This window comes from Scleropages formosus, chromosome 24, assembly GCF_900964775.1.
Source record: "Scleropages formosus chromosome 24, fSclFor1.1, whole genome shotgun sequence".
NCBI lineage: Eukaryota > Metazoa > Chordata > Actinopteri > Osteoglossiformes > Osteoglossidae > Scleropages > Scleropages formosus.
In genome coordinates, this window is record NC_041829.1 from 19,049,234 (window position 1) to 19,075,621 (window position 26,388).

Here is a 26,388-nt window from a genome sequence, read left to right on the forward strand (position 1 = left end):
TAAGGATGCAAAAAATTTAACAAAAATGGCTTTTAATAAATATGGCTTTAACAGTTTTCGATAATTTACAGTACTGTGAGCATATTTTTGTTCCAAGGTAATAGATGCCATGGATTTCCATAGTGTAAATATGAAACACAGGTAAGAGAGAGAACAAATTATGCCTTTATCTAGAAAAATCAAGACATTTAATAAATATATGGTACAAAAGAGCTGAGATTCACAGGCATAATAACCTCACTTTTAATATGAATATTTGGAGCCTCTTTTTCTACCCAAGCTGGTACCTAAAAAGGTTTAAAAAAAAAAAAAAAAGTAATACCACATTTCATACTACGGTTCTGTACAAGCTAACACAATGTTTAATGTTTTAAGATTTTTTCAGAAGTTGTCTGTTTCAAAATAGTTTTAAGCTCCTTAAATATTCATAACTTCAAAAGGAAAGACAGCCTTAAAATCACCTTAAGAGATTAGGCAATCGCAAATACAGAGTACACCATTTGGGATTTTGCAAAGTGATCTGAGAAGTTCAGTAAAAAAGTAGGATTTACTGCTTACAAGGATTTATAAAATGTAAAATCAGGGGAAACCAGCTTCTCTGGAGCTAAAGTGAGCTCAAAATCAGTTAATGCCCATTACACTGCATTGCGCAAAAAGCGCCCGTCTTCTAACGTCATGCATGTTAACTGGCATCATAAAGCTTCGAAATGGAGTTGACTTTTGAAAAGGAGCCTTGTCCGAGCAAAACTGACACCCCGACAGCGATACGTACACCTGCTAGTATCATTACAGCACAGATCAAAATTGGCCTTTTCAGCTTGCAGTTAATACAGGAGCTCCCACACAGCGCCCTGTAATTATTACTCGCAGCACCAAGAATGCAGTGTGATCATTTCGAAAAGAAAGGCTTGGCCTACTGTAGAGCCGTGTTGAAATTTCACCTCTTGTTATTGCAGCGTACATGTGGTCTTGTGCCAAAAGAAATCTAGTATTAATGTTTTGTAAAGGTGAGTCCTGTTCCACCCCTCAGGTGAAATTACTTTCTTTTTATTACAAAGAGCTGGGACACACCTAATAACGCCAGATGAGGGTCATGGTGTCAGACGTCCACAGAAAAGTTCTTACAGGAAAAAGAAACTGATGATCATTCCTTTATTTATTTGCATGGTGGCCACTCCATGTGCGTACTGCATTTCACTTCCATTCTCAGCATATACAAGTCTTACCACCCGAAAGAAGGGCAATATACACACATTTCAAAGTGAAAGCTAAGTAAAATTACAATGACATCTTTAACATAGTATTCCAGATTTCTCCACCTTTCAACTGGGTACTACAGGGAAAAGTATAAATAAACTGTAGAACCTGAGTGGCAGTATGAGGACACACTTCTCTGTAAAGACTGAAAAGGTACCCAATCTCTCCAGAAATTTTTCTTAAGAGATACTTGTCCATTTCAATGCGAAGCAGGATGTTTTTGAGAACTCATCATTTTGCACTACTTTGAAGAAATGAGCTTGTTTTTAAAAATAAAAACACACCGGTTGGTGTCTATGTATCTGAAACAGAACTCCTAAAGCAAACCAGTGACTCTTTTAGACATCAATTTCTGCTCAGCCTCTTCCATTTGTGTTCAACAGTCCACCCTGTCCACTTGAAGTCCTTCACTTCTTTCTTCCTCCACCACCACCGGCCAAAATCATGACCATCCGCATGAAGATGTTCAAAGTGTCCATGTAGATTCCCATGCATCTGGACAAAAGGTGAGAAATGATATTTAAGCACAACACTACTAATGTACCAAGGTAAACACCAAAAAGATCCAGGCAAGAGGCACTGGATGTGAGGCTAAGGCCCCAGGTCTCAGTTTTGGCCCCAGTGTGGTGGAAGAAACTCCCTCTGTCCCTCAGAACTGATGATTCCCACCCAGTATTCAAGACCTACCCATTTCCCTATGAAACTCCGGGCACCTTTATAAGTTTACCCCTTACGCCATCCGTTAATTTATCCATATCATTTGCAGATATGTTTGTTTGTATGTTACACATACAGGTAGCTTCTAGAATGTGTGCGATGGGAAAAGGCGGAACAAAACAAAGCAGCTGTGCTTTAATAACCGTGAGATTCCATCTAAGCCCTTTGTCTCAGTGGAACACACTGCTCTCTACTGTGTAGATCACATTAGAGGAAGGCATCTGTGAAAAGCATAAATGTAAACGTAAGAAAAAGGAAATAGCTGTTTGTGATAATTTTTTAAACAATCATCCCTCTAACATGTTTAGACAGATCCTTCTCCAATTAATACAACAGTCAGAGAAAGACTAGATAAATTTCAGTGAATTTACAAAAATGAAAATACTTACGCATTGATAGGATCATATCTCTGCACTCCATACAAGGGGTGGCTTTCGGCACGCTTGATCACTTTCTGTGTATCGTACAGCAGGAACATGCTGAACAAAATGAGGCCTCCGTACACTGCCACCGAGTACAGTCCTGCTCCGAAGGCAGAAGTCGGCGGCAGGAACATTGAGCCTAGAGGACAAAGAGCCGCAATGTAGTTTCATGTGCGCTAAGATCTATCAAACAGAGTGGAAGGATCAGGTGAAGTTCAGTAGTCCAGGGGTCACGAAAGGGAAAAGCAGCTGGGTTTGCACATCACTGGGACTACATTCTCCAAAAAGCAAGGTTCTGACCTGAAGTCTAAAATCTAAGCCTAAAAATCAGATTCAAAAACAAATCCCACGAGACTGATGGACCTCAGTGCCTGCTTTTTGACCACTACAGCCAAGTATGTGGAAATATATATTTTGCCATCAAATTAAATAACTGAAAACTACAACAAAGTGTCAAGCCACTGAAGAGTGTCACGAGTCTCACCAAGCGAGGAAGCAAAGACAACTCCGAAGCCGACAGCCAACGGACCCCCCATGTTGAGAAACTTCTCGCTAGGAGCACACATCGCCACTGTGGACAGGCCCCCCACAATGCCTGCAGTGTACCAGGCAGCCCTCAGCATCAGAGGTCCACCCAGGAGAGTCAGGGGAGCCACCACTGCCCCCATCACACCTAAAACACAAAAGCAGCACTGAGTGTAAGGCCAAAGAACAACTGCACCTCAGGTATTCAAACTGAAGCTCTTTAAAATAACCACACTATTCATATCCAAGAATTTGGGGAAAACTGAATGTGAAGCAAGAGAAATATTTAACACTTCAACATAAATTTTACCTGCAGCCTTTTTAATTGACAGCGTATACAATAAAGTCAAAAGTGACCACAAGCTGACAAACACAACATGATTATGGGATTAGTCAGCAACCTGTACATACCGTCTTAGTTTTTAGTCTTATTCATTTTAATGCTGCTTCAAGAGTATTTATTATATCTTTAGCTGAGATTTCTATAGAATTTAAACTCACGAATAAAACAAGGAATGTTTCCATCAAGCTTTTACCAATTGTAACCTAATGGTTAATGTAAATCTGGATTCACGATTAAATCAAGGTATGAACAGACACCTGGTCCTATTTGGGTTTGTTAAATGAGCAACTTGTGCACGATGCACTTTTGCGTGGTGCGTTTCAAATTGCAAAACAAAAAAGTAACCATGTGAAGTAAACATGGAATCAAAAGTTGCAAAGTGCATAACTATTTACTGCAAATGTAATCTGACAGCTGAATAACTACAAGACATTCCTTCCCTTGTCTAAGCTTCAGAAGTTCAGTCCTGTTTCATCAATAAACAAAATTGCTCAGACACAATAATGTCCACTGAGACAATTCAGTCACTCGACTGCCCTCTAGTGGTGCATGGGAAGTACAGCAGTTCTAACTATCTGAGTTTTTACATTCAATTCTTTTTCCATATTACAGTTTAATACATAATTTCTCATATTACAATATTGCTTGATTTTATGTGCATCTCATCATTAGACAATTTGCAATGAAGCATCGATAATCATATTAGAAAGCACTCCATTGCCCCAAAAGAACCACATCCTGCCCACAAACCCTGTAGTCACCCTTTATCAGAGGTTCTGCAGGGACCTAAAGAGAACTGAACTTGTTGTTTTTGCAAAGCTTTGGAGCTTGATATTTATAAATAAGGAACCACAACCAATTACACTGTATCACTACTATGCTTTTAATGGGATAACAAAGCAATTGGTCAAGAAAACATACAAAAAGTAAGGCAGGAGTTGCATTGTCCTTAAAAATCAAGAGTGTACCTGCGTGCAGCATCCAGGCGAGGTGTTTGGGCACTGGGCTGTGTTCATATGAAATTGATCTGACCAACATGCCAGCCCCGATCATGGCAGCAAATGTGGCACCAATGGCCTGAAAAAAAAAAAAAAAAAAAAAAAAACATGGGAGTGTTTCCACAGCAAAACGTCAACCTTGACGTCAGTATATAGAGAGCAGTTATGACTTGTAAACCAAGAACAAAGCAAGTTAGATTATAATTACTGAAAACGCGCTACTTCACCCTCACCCTAGGGTGGAAAACCATGCAATTTCATACTTTGCTCCAGGACAATTATTTTGAACTTTGAGCCCAGTGTTCGCAAGCCCACCTCATTCTGATAACACCACTGGAGGACTCTTACCAGCCAGGAACCTCTCATCATGAGACCCAAGAGGGCAGGGGTCCTGCTCACTGCCACGGCAGATAAGGCTGTGAGCCCCACACTGCCGGCAAAGTATGCGTAAGTAGAGTGAATCCTGTCCTTCACATACTGGGGCCAGATACTAGATTGGAGAGAAGACATGCAACAAACTTTTTCATGTGCATAACATTAACATGCAGAATTCACAAGAACTGCTGAATCAGAACCTGCAAACAGTGTTTGGTGCACTTAAAGAGCTCAAAGCAGGAAGAGTAACTGGACAGACAGTAAAGCTACATCAGAAAACAGTGCACAATGATTTAAAGGAAAGCATTACACGGAAGTAGTATGAGTTGTTTACGCTGGTCTCACCTCTTACATTTCACACTGCACTTTAAAACTATCTGGAATTTCCTGGGAAATTAATCGTATGGAAAAATGAAAAAGTTGTGTGCAAATGTGAACAGTCAGTCTACCTAAAAATCTCCCTAGGATATCCCTGGTGAAACATGTTGCTTAACTACCGGCAAAGTCTCATGACAAATAAGGTCCTCCTAGAAAGTACAAGAAGCCAATCTGCCAGCACTTGTAACAGGTACGGAAATCCCTGTTCTTTCAGCAGCTCACAATCTGCTTTTTCATGCCTTGTGCCAATAAAAGGTCAAAATTATGTCAACGCAGATACCCAGACTGTCAACAAATAGCATACTGAATATATTTCAGACAACACGAAATCCAAAACAAAGCATTCATTCAAGCTTTACTGAACTTGGTCTTTTGAGTAAATTGGTACAGCACTCTGTCACACCTAAGAAAAGTAAACAAGTTACCAGTCTCTTTTTCTACAGCTGGATGGATTGTCAAACACATAAAGCCTAAATTCACCCAACAAAAAGTGCAATGATATACAATGACATGCTGATTTTGTCTGACTTATCCAAATCCCCAGAGGGGGCATACGTTCATAGATCTCACGATCTCTTGCGGCACTCCTGTACCTGCACATATTCTGTGGATTACTGACTTCAATGAGCGAAGCATGAAAAGTCAAACGGGAGTACAATACATTTACTCACACTGCCTTCTCGATGGCACCGATTTCATTGGACATGCCAAGGCCGTAATAGCAGAGTGCCCCGAGGCCTACTGCAGCTCCTCCTGCCAGGATCATCCTTCCCATGCTGTCAACTTCATGAAAGCAGACAACCAAATAAAGTCAAGTCATGACTGAACTGAGTGGGGAAAACATACAGATCGAAGAGCAGTCAGTGTTATATACCTACTACTATATTGTATGACATGTAACGTGGCAATTGTTTGAAGAGAGCTACTTATCATATAGGACTAGGGTAAAGGATGATTAATAGCCCTGTTCTTTCTACAGCAGGAACATGCCTGTTACTTTTACAGAAAGCGTAATCCTATTTGATAAGGAAGCGGAGGTGAGGCATCAAAGCAGGTAAGTGCCAGTTACATGAGTATTTTGGAAGTATTCCAAAACAGAGCGAATAAAACAGATGACAGCAAAACACAAGATTTGTCAGATCACTGTTAGCAGACATGAGAGCCTACATGTGCTGCATCATAGAGCCACCACGGAATGGGATGGGATGGGATCGGCTCTGCACCCCACATTTATGGAGTTGGCACTGACTGGTAGAGCAAAGTACTCTAGATCCTAACACCATCCTCCACTGCCAAAGAGCCATAAACAGAGGCCACTATTTGCTGAACAATCTGTGTCTAAAATGTCTTGTCTGTTCAACACAGATTTGTTAATCCTCAGTTGTATGTCATGTTGGAGAAAAGAATTTGCAGAATGAATAAACTGACTAATTTTGCTCACAGCAAACAACCCAGCATCACTTGTACCTGGAAGTTTCAGTTTTTATTGCCTGCATTTATGATTAAACACATAACAAAGCACCTGACTGTAAACACATTAATATTACAGATGCTGGTATTTTTTTTTTTTTTAACAAACTGTTATAACACTGGTCATTCACACAACAACCAATGATAGGCAAAAATGTACAATACTCACTTTTTATGGCTGTGTCAGTTGCTGGCTCAAAAGCTGCTTCTTTGAGCTGCTCCCGGGTTGTCCGGCCTCGTCGGAGAGCAAACCGAGCTTTGGAAGAATATCCCTGAAAAAGAACACAGAAGTTGCACAAAGTCTGTCCAGTACATAAGATGAAACACTCCCTTCAGTCACATAAACAGACAACGCACATACAATCTCTGTAGCATCAATTACATGCAAAAATGAGAAGTTTCTTGCTAAGAACACCTCTATATATTTGTAAAAGGACACAAATCTTTTAATAGAGTTTTTAGAATGAGACTGTCAGTTAAATCCATGGCTGAGAAGGAGAGGAAAAAAAAAAGACAGCAAAGAGTGTATAAGGCGTGTGTGTGTTCAAGCAGAAAGGACTCACCTGGTGAGGCTTTACCAAGGGCAGAGTGGACTTGAGGATGGAGCACCTGACAGTCGGAGGGCCCTGCACTAATGCAGAGCGCAGCCCCGCTGCAGGCAGACTGCGCAGGCATGCGAGTCGAGCCACCAGCATTGTTGGGATGTACTGAACTTCACAGAGGTTAGCGACACGGTGATCTAAAGCAGAGTGCAGTCAATTAATACTAAACGTACCGTAACATAGCTAGACTGCCTTAAGAAAATTCTTTAAGGAATTTTAAAGTATACCACAATGGATCAACACAGGCCATTACATCTGTTACTGTAACATTATCTGCTCTTTGATATGGGAAAGTTATTTTAAAAAGAAGAGGTCTGCTGCATCACCCACCTTTTTAAGAAACTATTTCACAACTTTATTATACATTAACTCTTACCCAAACTTCCTAGCACATAAAGGTTTCCATTACAATTTTTTTGATTAAGTGACATGATGCTGACAGTTGATTGTGTGTTGAATCTGCTGCTTCCTCATGGGCAGTAAAACACAGGATTTTCTGATGAAACACTTTTAAAATAATGTCTTTCCAACTCGGTCCTTTCTCTACCCCAGTTTAATTCTACTGTGGCTCCTGAATCATAGAAGGAACACAGGAATACCTTGCATGTGTAAAGCAGAAGACAGCACAGTGAAAATATATGACTTTTTAAAATGATCATTTAAAAGGAAACAAAATTTAACATTGCTTCACGCTGAAATAACTCTGTCCATCCACACTGTACTGTCTCCTGCCTGATGTTGCAAGTACAGATCAACTGAGCTCCTGTACTACATGAACTGCTGATAAAGAAAGAATAATAAGTCTAACCGATTTTTTTGTGCCATTACAGCTTTATCTGATATTTTTCATAGAACCTAATTCATGAATTAAGGTTGTATTATTATAAAAGACTGACATTGATCTCAATTGTGTCTAACTGTCGAAGTACAAGTGTACTAATATGACACAAGAAAATTGTTCTGAAAGGTTTTTTTGGACAAAATTCATATGATAGGCTTCCTCTTGACACCTACATAAAAATAACACAGAACCTAACACAATGATTCAATGAATGTATGTGACAGGCAAACCACACGTTACCTACGATATAGAGTTCGCATAATTCAAATTCATACTAATCATGTGATGCGTCTTACTCTTACTAATAATCTAAATTTAATACTATTTACTTACACCTCCAGTCCTGGTCAGTGTGTTTTAAAGTGAACACAGCTTGCTGGTTATGTACAGACTTATTTATTACTAGTACGTAAGACTAGCAATTAGGCTAATAAGCAGCGATCAAGTCAGATGATCAAGTCGTGCGTTAAAAATAACGCGGCGGAAAGAGCGAGGCCGAGGGCTTACAAGTCAAGTAGGCGAGCCTGTACCACTAGCCAGGACAACAACAAACAACACCACATCACGCTTCACATCGGGAAAACACAAATAAAGGCGTTTAGTAGCTGGAAAATAAGGAAAGTTGATGATTATCAGCCAGTGGGATTGAGTCCGGCGTTGCCTCAAGTCAACGTCAGACACTCACACACACAGTACAGTTAGCATGTAGCTCTAAAACAACTTTGCCATTAGACACAGCGGGATGGGTAATCATACTGCATGGATAATATTTAAAATTAAAAACAAGCTGCCAAAGTTCTTACCGAAAGCTGTAAAACGTTTGATTTTACAAGACCTTCGCAGCCAAGACAACACAAGCGCTCTGATGTAACGTCTGTACAATAACCTTCCTGAAAGTTCCTCCTGACGTCATCAATAAGCGACGACCACACCCATGCGGAATTGTGGTATTTGTAGTTATTTCTGTACAAGCTGGCTATTCCCTCACCCCGTTAACCGGGTATAATTTATTGCTGAAAAGTGACCGAATGAAGAAACGCCGGGCAATACAATTGCTGAGACTATTACTGAATCTAAAGAGTCTGTATATGTCTTAGATATATGAAAAAGTGGGTTTTGTGAGAGCAAAAGAGGAAGAGTATAAAGTGCAGTGTAGAAAGGCTGAGTAAGCACTTAGGCGCTCTGGTTGAGATTCTACTTCCAGGTGGCAGTATCTCCTATCAATGAAGTCCTCTTCGATTATTTTGATTGCCTAATTGCCTAATTTAATAACGGGAACCAGGTGCTCTGGTTCACTCAGGAGGAGGCAACCGATGCCCTCTAGTGTCCACTGTCGGTATTGCTCCCAGGGCTTCTGACATCACGGTGTTATACCACAGCGCAGTGTTAACACGCAGCAACGGACTTCAACATAATCACTTCGGTACACTATATTTGAATGTGTATATATTTCTGCTAATATATTTTAATAAGCGTAAAATACGCCGCTATAGCCGTACGCTGGACGTGCTCCCCTCAGTAACGGGAAGCACGTGTCCAATAGAGGGTCGCGGTGGTCCGGCACCCATCGTGAACGCACCTGCAGGGCGCAAGGCTAGACTCCCCAGGGTAGATTCTAGGAAGGAAGGGGCGCCAATCCGTCATTATCTCCGACCCCCTCGACCCTCAAAGGACGCGACACGTGATCATTTTCAAGTTCCCACTAGTACAAAGTACGGTAACGGTTACCACGGCACATGATTTTAATAAATGCGAATGTATTGTTTTAAAAAAAAGAAATCGACATTTTTCACCCCCTTTGCTTTGTGCGTGTAACAAAAAAGCCGGAAACACGAGATTCATACGGATTTAGTTACAGGTACATTTTAAATCTGTGCATTTTGACGCTGAGCACCAGGTGGCAGAATTTCAGTCTTTAGTAATTTAATGTAACTTGTATGAAATAACAATACAGTACAGTAGAGTACAGTACAGCAGAGTACATCAGAGTACAGCAGAGTGCTCACACCCCACAGGTTCACATAGGTCTTCCATCAAAAATCTCTTTCTCTCTCTGCCATTTCTTCGATACAGACACGGACGTGTAAAATGTTAGGTGTGTGTGTGTGAGTTTACTTGTTATTATCAGTTATTATTAATGAAGATCATACAGTTACCTGCGGGAAAACAGATAAAAGGTTCAGTCTTTTCTCTGTCTCTCTCTCTTTCACACACGTATAATAATATACATAACACACACACAGACGTATATTATTATATATATATAACACACGCATATACAGTATAACACACACGTACGCATATATGTGCAAGGGAAGGGAAATGAGTTGGAGCAGCACACGCGCAGCGACACCTCCACCTCACAGTGAGCTCCTTGTGCAAAAAAAAGTGCAACGTCACGTGACACCCCCCAAGGGGGACGGAGTCGGTACGGCCGGGGGGGGGGTTACACATCCGCGCAGGAGACTCCGCACTTGGAGCGACTGATTGATACCGCGCTGCCGGTGTTTACTGTTCCGCGGAGAACGGCGCGTTTTACCACGGTATTACTGCAGTAAGGGCACTGGGACTCGGACAGCCCCGCGTGCGCGATGCTCGGCGAGTGGCAGCGCAGCCCAGACACGTGGACCGGTCCTGTCCCGTCGGGAAGATGAGACTCATGAGTGGGGAGGGACGGACCGGGGGTCTCTCTGTCGTCCGGTGGCGGGACGCGATCTCCGCGGACATGTAGTCGGACCAGGATGCGCGCGGGAGGCACCACGTCGTCATGGGTTCGCAGCCCGAAGAGCCGGGACACGCAGGTCAGCTTCTGGAACAAAACCTTTGACGCCCCTTGGGCTACTTAGAAATCCCATCAGGGTTATTAGACAGTCGAGTGGGATGGGGTTGGGGGGGTGTTATAGTATTTTACATCACCACCTATTATACTAGTACTTATATTACGCCGGTATAGCACAGGTATAAAATATTTTACCACCTTTCCTCCCACAGGACTTGACAAGTTATACCACTGCTAGGTACTATTATATTACTATATAAGTACTTTTCAGACATGTGCTGGTAAGAAATTGTATGATCCTCACTTTACACAGTGGGATGAAAGGTTTTATTTAAATAAGACAATGTGACGTTCACTTGGCTTGAGCTGCATGTCCGACTGACTGGTTACCAGAAACATGGTGAAGAACTGCGCTGGGTGTTAAACGCTCTCACCGTGTGTTGCACCCTGTAGGTCCAGAGGTAAAAAGTGAGAGAGCTGGTTTTCGTTAGACGTTCGAATGAAAGCGGGGCCTCGACCCCCTGCCGTTGGGGCAAATAGCATCTTTTCGAAGAAAAATTCACAAAGAACTGCACTGCAGAAATGAGGTCCCGACCCACAACTGCACGATTCCGGTTCTGCACATGGAAGGTGCACCAGTACTTGGCATTTTCATAATGCCAGTGCTGGTATCCAAGTGTCATGTCCACAGAAACCGCAGTAAACCACACTAAATCTCATTAAACCAGACTAGACTACCCTAAGACATACTTTCTTATTTTCCTGTACACAAAGCCACCTATCCAAGTCCTGGGAAAAAAAAAAAAAGAGCACGAAACACATTTAACAGAAAACAGATCACACACGTTTTCTGAATTTTACAGCTTTCACCTATTTTCCATTCATAGGATTGGATGTTTACCAAAGTAACTTTGGTTGTGCAACAAGAGCGGTGCTCGTTCTGGCAAGTAAACCGGAAACTTGTGCTTTGAAGGTGGAAGTGCAACAGAGGACCACCATATAAGACTGTGTCGGTGGCGTTTCCTGCAGACCTGGCTTTTTTTGGGCCATGCGGTTTATAAGGGGAGAGAAAACATGCTGAGACCATTTGCGTGGTTCGGCTCCGTGGTAATTATTTCAGTCAAGGGTGCAGACCTCACATCCCCCTCCCACGTGCGACCAGCATCTTGCGGTTCTTGTGCAGCGGCGACTGGAGGCTGTGCATCCGCTTTGAAACGTCGATTGTGTCAGACCGAGAACTGTATCCAAGGTCTTTTTTTATTTTTTATCCAGGTCCATTTTTACCCTACTTAGTGGGTAATTAAAATTCACTATACTTCATTGCAGGTATACCCACTGTGATGCTATTTCTGGTCCTGTAAATAATTTTATGTATTTTTCATGGCTATATTCAGATTTTCGGGGCTGCGTGGTGGTGACGCAGTGGCTCTTGCTGGTGTCAGCTCCTGTGCTCTGGGTTTGGGCATGGGTTCGAATCCTGCTCAGTCCTTGTGCAGTTTGCATAGCGTTTGCGTGTTTAGGATTCCTCCCAAAGACATGTTTCGGGTTAACTTCCCCCAGTGTGTAACTCTGTGTGTGTGTGTGTGTGTGTGTGTGTCAGTGCTCTGCAGTGGACTTGATGAAGTTCAGAGATTAAATTATGATGAAAAAGATATTTTCACTTTGGTCTCATGGAATCACACTGAGCATGACATGGGACTGCTGTTATCTAGCCAAGGGTTAGGGTAGGGTGCTGTTGCTTGGACCCCTCTCTTCTTCATATCTCAGCGCTACCTGCAAGGTACCTCGTTCAGGCTGTTTCAACCCTAACCATTTACATTTACAGATATTCATTTATGAGATGCTTTTCTCCAAAGCGACGGACATCTCATAGAAAATACAGTGTGTTCATTACATTTGCAGGAAGAGACACTTAGATGCAGTCGTGTGATTAAGTGCAGTTAGTTTGTTTCTTTCCACCATATGAACCAACGTTCATAACATGAGTAACTGCATAAAACTTTATCAGAATATCGACAAGTCCTGATTTTTGTTCGGATACATATAAAAATTTACGTTACAGTTACGTTACATATAAACATTTACGTTAGTAGCTGTGTAAAGGTTTATCTGGGCATCGTCTTAAAGTTATAGTGCATGAACTCTTACACCTTACATGAACTTAAGAGATGATGGGTCAAGTGAGTCTGGAAGAGGTGAGTTTTAAGACCCTTTTTAAATGTGGATAAAAATTCAGCAGTTCTGAGTGAGAGGGGGAGGTTGTTCCACCACAATGGGGCCAGAACCGAGAACCTTTGCGCTTTACCTTTCATTTGTGGGACCACCAAGCGGCCAGATGTGGAAGAGCGTAGCGGTCTGGTTGGGGTGTAGGGGAAGGTCAAGTCTTGTAGATAGTACTCACATAGATGTACACCTGCCACTCATGTTCCCTGATGGTAGTTTTCCACTTATGAATATTCATGTCCACTCCCTTGTAGCATAACACATATATATGTATGAGATGCACTGTTCGGGGAACCTCTCTTTGGAGCTGCCTCCCAACGTGCTGTTTGTACAGACACTGGGAAGAAATAAGGCTTTGAGGTATGAGACTGTGTGTCCATTCGAACCGAATTCCACGACAGAGTCCTGTCCAGGGCGTACCCTGCCTCACAGCGCATCTGTCTACGATAGGCTCCGCACCACCACGACCCTTCACTGAAAAAGCTGTTGTTGACAGTGAAGGGATGGATGTTTAGACCTACTGTCTAAAGGCAAACTGTACAGTTTTTGGGAACCTTTTTCACAGTCATTTTCAAGCTCATTGCTGGCAAGCAGTTTTGTTACAATCCTCAGTAGCAGCTGAAGTACTAGTCAAGTCTCAGTGAGTCCTGGGGCTGCGACTGCACCTTGTCTGGCAACAATGGGTGACTGCCTCACCCTGTTGTGGGGCAAGACATGGCACGCAAAAGAGGAACCGTGCTCTGCAGAGCTCGTACCAGTCAGTGCCAACGTGGTGGAACGGGGGTGTCATGCACACGCAACGCTTCAAACTGCACTCTACAATTATATGAAAGCAGCCCCTTCGATAGCAAAACAGCTGTCGTCTGATCATCAAGGCACAGTGAAACGTGTGCACATGGGTTGTAATTCTCCTATCTGAAATTCACAGGAGGAGAGGAGGTGCTATATATGCTGCCAAACATGTCAGTGTGCTCTTTGTGGGAGGAAGAAATTGGTTCTCTGATTGACTGATTAAAGAAATGGATTTTCTGAAAGTGAGCAAATATACCATTGTACTGCAAACACATGATTTTTATTATGAAATACTTTCTAAGTGTACATGGCCGGGGGAAACCCAAGTCCCCTCCGTGAACCAGTTTGTTTTGCACCTATAGTATCAGCAAATTCATTTTGAACTTTTTATAAGAAAATTGAGAGAGCAAACTCATTACATGCACTACATCACTAAAAGACACTGAGGTATAAGTGCATTTTGTTATTTTTTAGTTACTTACTCAGTTAGTAGGTACTTTACTGCAGAGTGTCGTACAATAATGTCCATGATTATACAGTTGTAGAATGTCAGGGTAAACACCTTGACCAAGGGTAGTGCAGCCGGAGGTGGGATTTGCACCTACTGTATGTCTTCCAAGGTACAAGGCTGCAGCCATAGCCAACACATGGTGTCCTGTAGGAAAAAATAGAGGGATAATATAGCAAAGAAATTCTTTTGTCCTAAACTGACATTAAAACAAAGGGAGGATTTTAACAACCAATGTTAATTTTTAACAATGAGATATAATATGTGTATTATTTTTAGCAATATTGTATTATATGCAATATAATTTATACACACACACATACTCACTGAGCACATTATTAGGAACACTATACTAATACTAGGTAGGGCCTCCCTTTGCTCTCAAAACAGCCTCAATTCTTGGTGGCACAGATTCTGCAAGATGTTGGAAACATTCCTTTGATATTCTGGTCCATGTTGACATGATTGCGTCCCGCAATTTCTGCAGATTTGTCAGCTGCCATTAGAAGATGGGTAAGTCATGGCCATAAAGGGACGCACATGATCAGCAACAATACTCTGATAGGCTGTGGCATTAAAGCAATTATTGATTGGTATTAATGAGCCCAAAGTGTGCTGAGAAAACAGTCCCCACAACATTACACCACCACCACCACCCTGGACTGTTGACACAAGGCAGGCTGGGTCCATGGATTCATGTTGCCAGATTTTGACCTTACCATCTGTGTGTCTTGGCAGAAATCAAGATTCATCAGACCAGGCTATGTAGCCTGGTCTGCAGCCTCAGCTTTCTGCTCTTTGCTGACAGGAATAGAACCCAATGTGGTCTTCTGCTGTTGTAGACTATCCACCCCAAGGCTTGATGTGTTGTGCATTCTAAGATGCTTTTCTGCTCACTACAGTTGTAAAGAGTGGTTACCTGAGTTGCACTAGCCTTTCTGTCACCTCGAATCAGTCTGGCCATTATCCTCTGATCTCCCATCAACAAGGCATTTCCGTCTACGAAACTGCCGCTCGCTAGCTGTTTTTTGTTTTTTTCATTATTCTGAGTAAACTCTAGAAATTGTTGTGTGTGAACACCCCAGGAGACTAGCATTTACAGAAATACAGGTGGTCCCCAATTTGCAATGGGGTTACATTCCACGAAACCCATCATAAGTGGAAAATATCATAAGTTGGAAATGCATTTAATACACCTAATACACACTTCTGAGCGACAGATTGGGAGGTGCGGATCGCTGCCGCTGTCCAGCAATGCGAGAGGATATCGCACCGCATATCGCTTGCCTGGAAAAATCAAAATTCAGAATTCGAAATACAGTTTCTACTGAATATTGCCAGCTCACCATTGTAAAGTCGAAAAGTCGTTAAGTCAAACCATCATAAATCGGGGGCCACCTGTACTCAAACCAGCCCATCTGGCACCAACAATCATGCCACGGTCAAAATGACTGAGATCACATTTTTTCACCTTTCTTCTGTTTGATGTGAACATTAACTGAAGCTCCTGACCCATATCTGCATGATTTTGTGATTTTATGATTTTTATGTATTTTGCTGCTGCCACATCATTGGCTGATTAGATAATTGTATGAATCTGCAGGTGTACAGGTATTCTAATAAAGTGTTTTGTAAGTGTGTGTGTGTGTGTCTGTGTGTGTGTATATGTCTATATATGCAGAGTATAATTCCCATTTCAAGTAGATTCAAGTAGATTTCTGCTCTGCTGAAACATTTAGTTTTTCGGACACCACATTAATGCTTCCTGGTGCCACGAAGGGCCCTGAAAGCAGTCATGAAAGCAATTTGTAAGCAGAGTGATAGCAGTGCCTGCTTGGGCACGTCATCAAATTTGCGCTCCAGTGAGTCCTGAATATTTAAATAGCCTTGCTTGTGTTTCTCTTACCTGACAGGTTGCTGGCTGCTGAATAATAAGCTCAGAAAACTCGTTTGTATTATCTTACATATAATAAATTATTCGCTGCCACGCAGTTCCCTTTAAGACCTTTTTTTAATGTTAACTATTTTACCAACCGACATGTGTAGCTCTCATCCGAATCCCACAGTTTGCTTTTGGATTAAAAGTGAGTAAACCAAGGGCATGGGTTTCAATCACCTTCATTAATAAAGGATAAAGCTAGACCTCATTTACTGAGAACATTACTTCATGCTGGTATGGTATCAGCTGTAAATTTTTACGGTAACAGTCACGTCTCATCGGAATGTTGCCTTTTAAAACCTGTATTTCCTGATTACATTTCCAGTGGACGACATCAGGTGTCGCTTTTGACGGCATTATTTCACTTCTCTTGTCCTGGACATATTCATTCATATGTTCAGTTTGTTCTACCACTGAGAGATGCCTTTAAATTGATTTGTCTGAAAATTAACTCTGAATGGTGCCCTCTGTGTGCTCAGCTATCATAAAGGGATTATGGATTATGGACACTGTAGACGTCTGAAAAATGCCGGCTTCTTCACTTGTGCTCTCATCTGATTTACTCATTCATGTTTCAGCAGAGGGGGGTGCGGTGGCGCAGTGGGTTGGACCACAGTCCTGCTCTCTGGTGGGTCTGGGGTTCGAATCCCCCTTGGGGTGCCTTGTGGTGGACTGGCGTCCCGTCCTGGGTGTGTCCCCTTCCCCCTTCGGCCTTACGCCCTGTGTTGCCGGGTAGGCTCCGGTTCCCCGTGACCCTGTATGGGACAAGCGGTTCTGAAAATGTGTGTGTGTGTGTGTGTGTGTGTTTCAGCAGATGGTAAAGTATACAAAATAACTTTACTTTACTTTACGTGGGGTGGCACGGCGAGTAGCGCTGATGTCTCACAGCACCTGGGTGGTGCGAGTGAACGTGGGTTCGATCCCCGCTCAGTCTGTATGGAGTTTGAATGTTCTCCGCGTGTCTGCGTGGGTTTCCTCTGAGTGCTCTGGTTTCTTCCCACAGTCCAAAGACATGCTGTTCAGGTTCACCCATAGTGTGTGAGTGACAGAGAGTGTGTGTGTGTTCCACTGATGTATGGATGAATGACCCAGTGTAAGCAGGGTATCTAGCAGTGTAAGTCACCGTGGTGAATAAGGTGTGTGGGCTGATAATATTACATAGTGTCCATTAGAAGTTGCTTTGGAGAAAAGTGTCTGATAAATATATAAATGTAAGTAACATTACTGCAAAAATGAAGGCTGCATATACTACCATGAAGGAAAACCACACAAATTCAAAGCTCACAGTGGCGTGTGTGTGTGTGTGTTCACACTGGAACCTGCGTGGAACATGACAAGGTTTTTGCTGTTCAGGCTCTATAACAGCAGGCCGATTCACACCGAGACGGGCTCAGCCTGCCTCCCAAGTTTCGGCCCCCGACCTAATCCCTCTCGGAGGGTTTCACAGAGATGCCATTCAGTTGCCTTTCTGTTTAGCCTGGAGACTGTTTGCAGGAGCGCTCTAAAGTCGGCCCGTCACGCAGATGGCATCGAGGCGCTACAAGTGTTTTTCACTTCCAAGGGCTTTGCTTGTGAAACTGCAGCTGAACAAGAGTTCACCACCAGCAAGGATGGTTCTCCTTTCTGAAGTTCTGCTCACCAACAGGACTGATGGTTGAATTCACGTTTACATCTACTGTATTTGTTTAGCAGATGCTTTTCCCCAAAGCAACGTTGAAATCAAGGTAAATAAAAGAGCGTCTCACAGGAGACAGAGGGCTCATATGGGTCGAGGGACAGAGAGGTATAAACTTCAAACCTGAAGGAATTGCACAAATACATTATTACTGAAACACAGCTTGTTTGATTGATATCAGAACACACACATATTCAGGTACCTCTTCATAGCAGTGCAACAAGCGGTGCTACGTCGGTAAAAGTGACTGATGGCGAAGGACTAATCGGCACAACTGTTTGCAACTCGAGAGGGAAATGGGTCCAAAAGAGTTGAGTTTTATAACTTTTCCTGACTCTTGGATGGGGTGCAGAAGTCTTGAGGGACTGGGGGGAGTTCTTTCCACCACATCTGGGCCAAGACCAAGAACCATTTGAGTTTTGACTTTGGACTCCTTGTGTGTGAGTCCACCACATTTGGGTAAAGAAGTTAATATCTCTGGAGAAAAATGAGTGGACTTTCAGAACGTTGAGTGTCCATATCATGGAGCAGCAATTTGGATTTGGCCCTGCCAGAAAAAAATACTTATAATTGCTCATTTAGCTGACACTTTTCTCCAATGCTGCTTGTAATGTTCAGCTGCTTACAATTATTTACCCATTTATACAGTGGGGTACTTTCACTGGAACAACTGAGGGTAAGTACCATGGTGAAGGCTACTACAGCTAGAAGTGGCTTTCAAACCTTTGACTTTTGGGTCCAAATGCAGCACCAATAAGCACGTCCCTTTACTGCTGACATTTGCGTTCGATGCGATCACAAATTTGAAGCCTGGCCAGTTTGTGACGGTGCTTGTTTGGCGGGCTTCGAGTGTGGTTTTGTGCTGTTAATGTCAAAGCGCTTTGGTTTAGTGGGTGGAACGAGAAGACGCTGATCCGACTCGTAACAAAGTTTAAGTCATGCAACGTTTCCCCCATAAATTCTACTAACTTATCCCAGGATCAAGCAAATATCAAGCACTGCTTTGACAAGTGGCCTTCCCGCACGGTTAAAATACTCTTTCTGTCTTGAGGTAGCTTTGTGCTGCACGGCAAATTACAGGCAAACCATTCATCGTCCCTCATAGTCGGGTAGCCCAGACGGTAAATATTGGTGTCCAGCATGAAAGCTGCGAGGATCAGCCAAATCGCTGGTTCCAGCAGCTGTATGACACCCTTTTGTTTCAAAACACACATTAGTTGAGTGCAACATTCATAGCGCTTACGATTGTGCGGCATTCCCTCCAATTTGGGCCGCGTGGCTCTTTTTGTTGGAACACCACAGAGTAACCCGAGAGCAGTCCCGTTCACAGTGCACCTCGCGGGATCTGTTTTGCAAGCTCATCTGCAGAGTCTGACCTCGCTGGCTTCATGTAGAGAGTGTCACATGAGCGCTACTGGACAGATCGACCCAAAAGAAGCAGTCCCACCATCCAGACTCAAGTAGTTTTCGGATTTAAACGGTCTGCCAACTCTGCTTGCGTCCGGTATTTGTTTTGGAGTGGAAAAATGTTCCATAACATCTTACATGCTGTCCTTTAACGGGTCATGAGATTATCAGTAGTGTCTCGGTTTGATGTACCCATTTATAAATTATTTTGTCTGGGCGTTTTCTTAACAGCTGTTTGGTTTTGGGCTGAAACTTCTTGGCCTTGGAGTGGAGTCTCAGCAGGCCTTCCGTGCTCTGTGCGCATCTCTGAGCTCCCCACACATCTGCTGTTGTCATATACGTGGCGTGATTCTCGGCTCTGGCCGCATCTCCTTTCGTTGATTGCGTGGAGGAGAAGATGGCAGCTTTCACCTCGCACACAGAGGAGTCCTGTGCTGATGGGGGTGTCGAATTTCGAACCGGGGAGCTGACCGCAGCCCCCCTCCCCGTATGAAGTTAGGACAGAGATTCCCGTTTTGCTGTTTTTTTCACGTCTGCTTTAAGCCTGTTTGCTCTCTGCTCGAGGGACGATTTTACCGGAATAACCTCGGTGGAAGGAAAATTGAACGGATTAATGTTTAATTCTACCCCATTTCTCACAGAAGCCACAAACCTGGTGCAGGAGTTGGATGTTTTCATGTGGTAGTGTTTGTCTGGTTAGTGGAAGTGTTCTCGAGGTGGTGTTGTGCACAATAACACACACATTCCCCAGGGAATGGTTGCGCTACGGATATTTTTAGGGTGCAGAAAGTGCTCCAGCTGGGCAGCTCTTGCCATCGTGATGTGATAGCCGCCCCCCCGAGTGCCAGCCGGCCAGCCGTGGGGGAGGGTGATGGAAAAGGTACGGGGGAGGGGGTCGTAGAAAGGGCTCCGTTGCTCCCATTCAGAGCGGATGAACTCTCCAGTCCAGGTCACGGGCAGGTGGTGGCCGAGTTGGGTTGCACGGAAACTGGAGGAAAAGTGTGGATCTTACGGACTCCTGAAGTACGGCGACCGTTACATACAGCTCAGCTTCGTCTTCTTAGGTTAGTTTTGAATTTTCTAAGGCAGCCTCTGGGAATTCTGAAACAGGACAACCGAACAAGGACAAGAAAAGGCATCATCTGCGCTACTCCTAAGATTCAGAAGTTCAGTTATTTCGTATTTACTCTTCTACACGTCTACTAAATTTTAATTTTTTTATTGCAGGATGACGTCAAATCTGCAACGAGAAACTCAAAGAAAGGACTTGATTCATGCTTTGAACGTGCAGCTTTGGAAGCCTTTTCTTCTGCAATGAAGTGTTAAGCTGGATTCTGCGAAACGTTTCACCACAACTGCAATCAAGAATGAGGTTCAAGTACACTGTCTCTTTGGTGTTTATCGTGGCACTCGTCATCATTGAAAAGGAAAACAACATCATCTCCAGGTAAATCTGACACTGCCACTGTGCACTTTGGTTTAGCTTTACCTTTAGCTTTAGCCGCTCTGTTTCTGGAAACTATCTGATGTCTCACAGTGCCAGTTGCCCTTGGGTTGTGTAATGAGTCCACCTTCTGTTGGCTTGGTACTGAACCTTAGTACCTTAGTGTTTCTCAGCTGTCAGTACGATTTTTCTCTCTCTAACCTCAACACGTCTACTTTCAGGGTCTCCGATAAGCTCACCCCATGGCAGACTCCTCAGACCCCTCTGCCCTCCAATGTTTCAGGCCTTGCCCTCTTGAAGCAGAACGGCTCCTACTCATCTCTTAGCGAGCTGGACTCGGCCTTCATGCACCTCAAGAGGCGTCTGGAGAACTACACCGAACGCCTGGAAGCCCTCCGGGGTGGGAGGAAGCACATCCTTTTGATGACCACCACCAGAACCGGCTCATCCTTTGTGGGAGAGTTTTTCAACCAGCAGGGTAGTAACATGTTCTACCTTTTTGAGCCTCTCTGGCACGTGGAGAGGGCCATGACTCTGGAGAGTGGGGGGACCAACGCCACGGTCTCGGCCAAGGCTTACAGGGATGTGCTCGAGCAGCTGTTCCTGTGTGACTTCTCCTTGCTGGAGAGCTTCATTGACCCACCTCCGGTGGACCACATCACCACGGCCCTGTTCCGTAGGGAGTCCAGCAGCTCCTTGTGCGAGGAGCCTGTGTGCACTCCCTTTGTGAAGAAAGTCTTTGAGCGGTACCACTGCAAGACGCGCCGTTGTGGGCCCCTAAACTTCACGCTGGCTTCAGAGTCGTGCCATCAGAAGGAGCACCGGGCCATCAAGACGGTGCGTGTGCGCCAGCTGGAGACGCTGCGCCCGCTTGTGGAGAATCCCCTTCTCGACATCAAGTTCATCCAGCTTGTGCGTGACCCACGGGCCATCTTGGCCTCCCGAATGGTGGCCTTCTCGGCCAAATATAAGAACTGGAAGAAGTGGGCTGTGGATGGCGACGTGCCTGTTGATGACGACGAGGTGAAAAAGCTTAAGGGCAACTGCGACAACGTTCGCATGTCGGCAGAGGTGGGCCTGAGGCAGCCGGCATGGCTGCAGCATCGTTATATGCTGGTGCGTTACGAGGACATAGCCAGGTACCCCATGCAAAAAGCAGCAGAGATGTACAGGTTCACTGGGATACCGTTCACTTCTCAGGTGAAGGAATGGATCCTTAAGAATACGCAAGCTTCAAAGGAAGCCAGCGGCGTCTACTCAACGCAGAAGAACTCTTCGGAGCAGGTGGAGAAGTGGAGGTTTAGCATCCCGTTCAAGTTGGCCCAAGTGGTGCAGAAGGTCTGCGGGTCCACGATGAAGCTGTTCGGCTATCGATTCGTGAACAATGAAGCGACGCTATTGGACAAGTCCATCAGTTTGCTGGAGGAAAAGACATTCACGTTCCGATAGCAGTTCACTGACTGCTCTTCTTCACAACGTCTTCATTTGCTTGAAGGACAAAACCAAGAAAGTTGGAACAAAGGAATGATTCTTTGATATTCACAAGTCTAGAGGGACTAATAAACTGTATGAAAAATATATGCAGAAATTATGTAGGGAGTCAAAATCAGAGTGACCTCCATAACATGCAAAACACAAAATGAATGCTTTTGGAAAACTTGAATTATCAGAGATAATAAATGAAAAATCTTCAGAATCTTCAGAAGGCCGATTTTTGAAAGTTTTTGATATTTGAGTGGAAGTTAAAATTATTTGAATAATTTTATTTTTGTCTGCATTACAGAAATAAATTCAGAAATAAACAAATGAAAAAGCATGCTGAGCTTATTGGTAATATCGCAAAACCAGTAGAGGTTTTTGCTAAAGTATGTGGCTCTGCTGCACTATCATTACAAATTTTATATTTGATGACGCTGCTTTTTTGATTACCAAAAACTAAACTTGAATTAAGACAAAGCTAAATAATATTGCTTTTTTTTTCAGTCGTAAGTGGGACTTTTTTTTTAAAGGGAACGTTAAGAAGCATCAGCAAGAGCTACTGTAAGTTTAGCTTTATGTGTGACATTTTATTGGTTTAAAGTGGTGGTTCATATTTTTGTAACTTATTTAAGGGAATTTAGAAGGTGATTATACTGTACTGCTGTGATTATACATCATGGAAAAATTATTTGTGGAACTTCAGAGATCCCCACTGAACAGCCCCTTTCTTGTTTAGAAGGAGACTTGTATTTAGGAAGGCGTGTAACTCAAGATGGAGATTTGGAAGCTCTGGAGGTCACGGGGGGACACTCGATTCTGGAACGTATTCGGTGTGTCCGCAATAACATTTCGTCTGCAGCTGGTTTGCAGAATTGTTCCGATTTTATCCCAATTTTAATTTTCATCTAGCTGGGTGTTAAAATCCATAGTTTCACATGCTGTCTGTTGATTCCATGCAGCTTGTGTGTTCAGTCCATGTAGGGTAATGGTTAAAAATAATTATTATAATAAGCGAAGCTTTGTAACCATGGATGACTTTCACAGATTTGTGTTCTGTTTATTTCAAACGCAAAATTCCTGGTGATTCGAGGGAAATTTCTGATGAATCATTTGACCGCTTGCCAAGAGGACATTTTTTTGTGTGTTTTTATTTCTGTTACATAGTTTGGGGAAAATCACGGAGGATTACTCCTTGAGAATCCATTAAGACTTCTTGGACAAAGATGGCTTTGTCATGCTGTTTCATGCTCAGGAGAGCCTTAAGAGCTCGAGTGAGATGGGGAAAAATTCCATGTCATTTTCCAATTTCCATACCGAATATCTAATGCTCCTCTGCTCATCCAAGGGCTTCTCTGAATAAATGATGTCTAAAAAGAAAGTTTTACTGCTGCGAAATAATTTGTTTCATAGTACGCAAAGGTGCAAAATATTTAATTGTATTTTGTATGTAAATTTTACATTTCCTTTTCTGAAGAAGCTTTACTGTGAAATGTAATGTGTTGTGTGACGGAAACGGTGAACTACCATGTTCGTGCAAAATTCCGAATTTAAACATCTGAGTAAGAAGTAATTTAGAGCTGTTTTGTTTGAGAACGGTGCTGTAGCGGCCACAGAAACAAGGAAAAACCTACAGGGAAAACTGTATCAACACAAGATCATCAAAGTCCACTGGATTTGTTGTTAAATCCCATGATTTAACGCGAGACATAAAAAGAAAACACGGTTTTAGAGAGGCTGGTTCAGCACTGCTGTACACTTTCTGGTTTGGGGTTTGTCGCAGACATTTACAAAATGATAACTTTTTTTATAGAAGTGAATTCAGAGAGATTCTTATTCTGGCTTCTCATGCCCTGCCCGCAACATGTGTTTGTATTTATCCCAAACCGACGTCCTTGTCTTCGAGGAGGAACAACTGTGCCGGGACAGCTGCGCAAGCCCTGTGTTGTTAACTACTGTACTGGCTTTGCTATTTAAGACTTTGCAGCATAGTAATTTTCCCCCACTTCTCATTTAATTGTGGTGTGGCTTGGTTTTCTCCTACCTGACCGCACCCTCCCACACAATCGCAGGAGGGGAACTCGCCCGGACACTTGGACTTGGACGACCCGTCCTAGAGCCTCCTCCCTCTCCTCGCGATGCACGAGGAGCTCGATCTTAGACCGCGCCCCCCTGTGGGTCTCTCTTTCTGCAGGAACCTATTCCAGACTGGACTGGAGCTCACCGAATCCAACCATGTTCCTTCACCTTTTAGGACCGAGCACATCGCTTGCGGAAAGGGTCGATGAAGAAGTTATAAATGTTAGAAACGAAGAGTGCAAACACATTTAGAGAGGTTCCGCTTGTACTGCGCCATTTTTAAACATGCAAATAAACATCTCGCTCCCAAGTTCCACAGAGGCTCTCAGTTGAGCGTAACCAGGACCTTGAGGAGAAAAGCTGAAAGACTAAGACTGGGGGGTTCGAGGGCTCTAATAGTGCCGTAAATTGTTGAAAGTATGAGGGTGGGGTCTTGCCGTGCGACGGGCAAATACAGAGTATAGAAACCGCTTTCTGCTGAATTAAAGCCTTATTTTCCCTTTCGAGAAAAGAGGGTGAAACTCCACCCTGCCGCCCTATTATATTGTGTCCCGCCACAAAGCTGTGGGGACCGAAATAATCCGGCAAAGTGGAGGAGGCCAGAGGGGCACTCTGTCATCTGAACCGCAGTAAAAAATGGGCAGAAACCAAATGGGCAGTTTTGACGAATCGCACAAACCCTTTTGACTTGGGGCAGCTGGTTGACGCTGCTGCCTTCAGACCCAAAGGTAATAGGTTCGAATCCCACCTCTGGCTGTAGTACCCTTGAGCAGAGTACTTACCTAAATTGCTCTAGTAAAAATGACCCAGCTGTATAAATGGGTAAATAATTGTAAGTATCTTAACATTGTAGATCTCTTTGGAGAAAAACATCAACTGAATTCAAACCTCTTCTGTCTTATTTAACCAAGCAGTATATTTGTTGTTCCTTCACTGTTTCCTGACTCTAAGGACACACCATCATACCAGGAATGTCTCATTAGGGTGTGAGCTGAGCTCGGCTATGCTGGTAGACCAAATTCAGAGCTCTCGGTCTCATGGCACTGCTAGATGAGCTCCAGACAGAAGGAGGAGGCCTACCGAAGAGCAAACTACATCAATTATAGCGCAGGATCAACATGGATATTCTTCACGTTTGAGCCAAGCGTTATTAATAAGACTCCAATATTTTTGTTTTCGATCTCAAAGTCCAATTATGAGCTGTATCGCTGGACTTATTATTTCTTCTTTCACTCGTTAGTTCAATTTGTTCACACCCTGCAGTGGATTACTGTCTGCTGCTGACATCGGGCCTGACGGCTGAAGCCTTTCTTCTTACCGGCCTTAAAACGTACGCTGTTAATGGCTGGTGTCCTCATAGGGTCTGTGAACCAAAAATATGAACAAACCCAGCTGAGTGGAAGGACCTCTTTGAGGAAGCACCTGTATACGAACCGAAGCCAGAATCGAACATTTCCCAAAAAACTCATTCTCATTCGTGTGAGAATCTAATGTTGTTTGAAGGGACCCCAAAAAGGATGGAACTGAAATAATGATACTTACCCACTGCAGTTCCTCAGAACCCAAGAGACACACTGACCTCCCCAGGATACAAGCTTCCAAATTCTTCGTTATTAAACCTCCTTACGCCATTACGTAAAACCTCAATTCATTAAGCCTCTTTTTTATCACACATCTTGCGATGGGCCTGGACACCGTCAGAGTTGAAGATAAAGAGTTGGAAGACGGCACAGATGAAGGGCTTCGGGGCGTGAATTGTTCACGGTGGATGCATTGTTGGGGAACGCTTTTGTCTGAGGATTACAGAGGGAAATACCTGTGAGGACAAACTGTTATTCAGCAAACAGGCACAGCGACTGAGCTATTCAAGAGGCTGCCAGAGAGCACTCGCAACAAAAGGTCATTGGGTCGCATACCGGTATCGGCGAACAGCCGAGAAGGAGTCCAAACCCTTAAGTATCAGGTTGTTTGTCGGTAAGCAGCGCAAACTGTTCGTTGCATAGCAGAGCTGTTAGAGCAGCAGACAGGTTGGGTTGGTTGAAGGTGGTAACTGGTGGGTAAGTGGTTAGAGCTGCTGCCTTACTTACCCTGAATTACTCCAGTAAAATTACCTAGCTGAGTAAATGGGTAAATAATTG

At 43.5% G+C, this 26,388-nt stretch overlaps 2 protein-coding genes across 3 annotated transcripts; one reads left to right on the plus strand and one right to left on the minus strand.

The window, feature by feature from the left end:
- Nucleotides 1-1,138: 1,138 nt before the first annotated feature.
- Nucleotides 1,139-8,840, minus strand: ghitm (growth hormone inducible transmembrane protein). The gene is made up of 9 exons (XM_018760848.1): nt 8,732-8,840; nt 7,049-7,224; nt 6,655-6,757; nt 5,687-5,798; nt 4,611-4,752; nt 4,233-4,341; nt 2,881-3,069; nt 2,364-2,535; nt 1,139-1,752 (listed from the first exon to the last, which is right to left on the minus strand). Exons 2-9 carry the CDS (start codon nt 7,178-7,180, stop codon nt 1,665-1,667), a joined length of 1,047 nt encoding a protein of 348 aa, XP_018616364.1. The 5' UTR covers nt 7,181-7,224; nt 8,732-8,840; the 3' UTR covers nt 1,139-1,664.
- A 1,554-nt stretch (nt 8,841-10,394) lies between these two features.
- chst3a (carbohydrate (chondroitin 6) sulfotransferase 3a) lies at nt 10,395-23,558 on the plus strand. Of its 2 annotated transcripts, none has more exons than XM_018760884.1 (3): nt 10,395-10,729; nt 20,479-20,698; nt 20,917-23,558. In XM_018760884.1, the coding sequence occupies exons 2-3, from the start codon at nt 20,619-20,621 to the stop codon at nt 22,142-22,144; spliced, it is 1,308 nt and encodes a 435-aa protein (XP_018616400.1). In that variant the 5' UTR covers nt 10,395-10,729; nt 20,479-20,618; the 3' UTR covers nt 22,145-23,558. The 2 variants fall into 2 exon arrangements, with proteins under 2 accessions (XP_018616400.1, XP_018616399.1); XM_018760883.1 differs by lacking the exon at nt 10,395-10,729 and adding an exon at nt 20,195-20,315.
- The last annotated feature ends 2,830 nt before the right edge of the window (nt 23,559-26,388 follow it).

Bases quoted from the DNA above. Each gene is read 5' to 3' on its own strand.
- ghitm (XM_018760848.1), bottom strand. From the start codon at position 7,180: ATGCTGGTGGCTCGACTCGCATGCCTGCGCAGTCTGCCTGCAGCGGGG. The intron at 4,342-4,610 runs GTAAGAGTCCTC...TTTTTTTTTCAG, and splicing joins TGATGAGAGGTTCCTGGCTG to GCCATTGGTGCCACATTTGC. The intron at 3,070-4,232 runs GTACACTCTTGA...TTTGTGTTTTAG, and splicing joins CGCCTGGATGCTGCACGCAG to GTGTGATGGGGGCAGTGGTG.
- chst3a (XM_018760884.1), top strand. From the start codon at position 20,619: ATGAGGTTCAAGTACACTGTCTCTTTGGTGTTTATCGTGGCACTCGTC. The intron at 20,699-20,916 runs GTAAATCTGACA...GTCTACTTTCAG, and splicing joins GAAAACAACATCATCTCCAG to GGTCTCCGATAAGCTCACCC.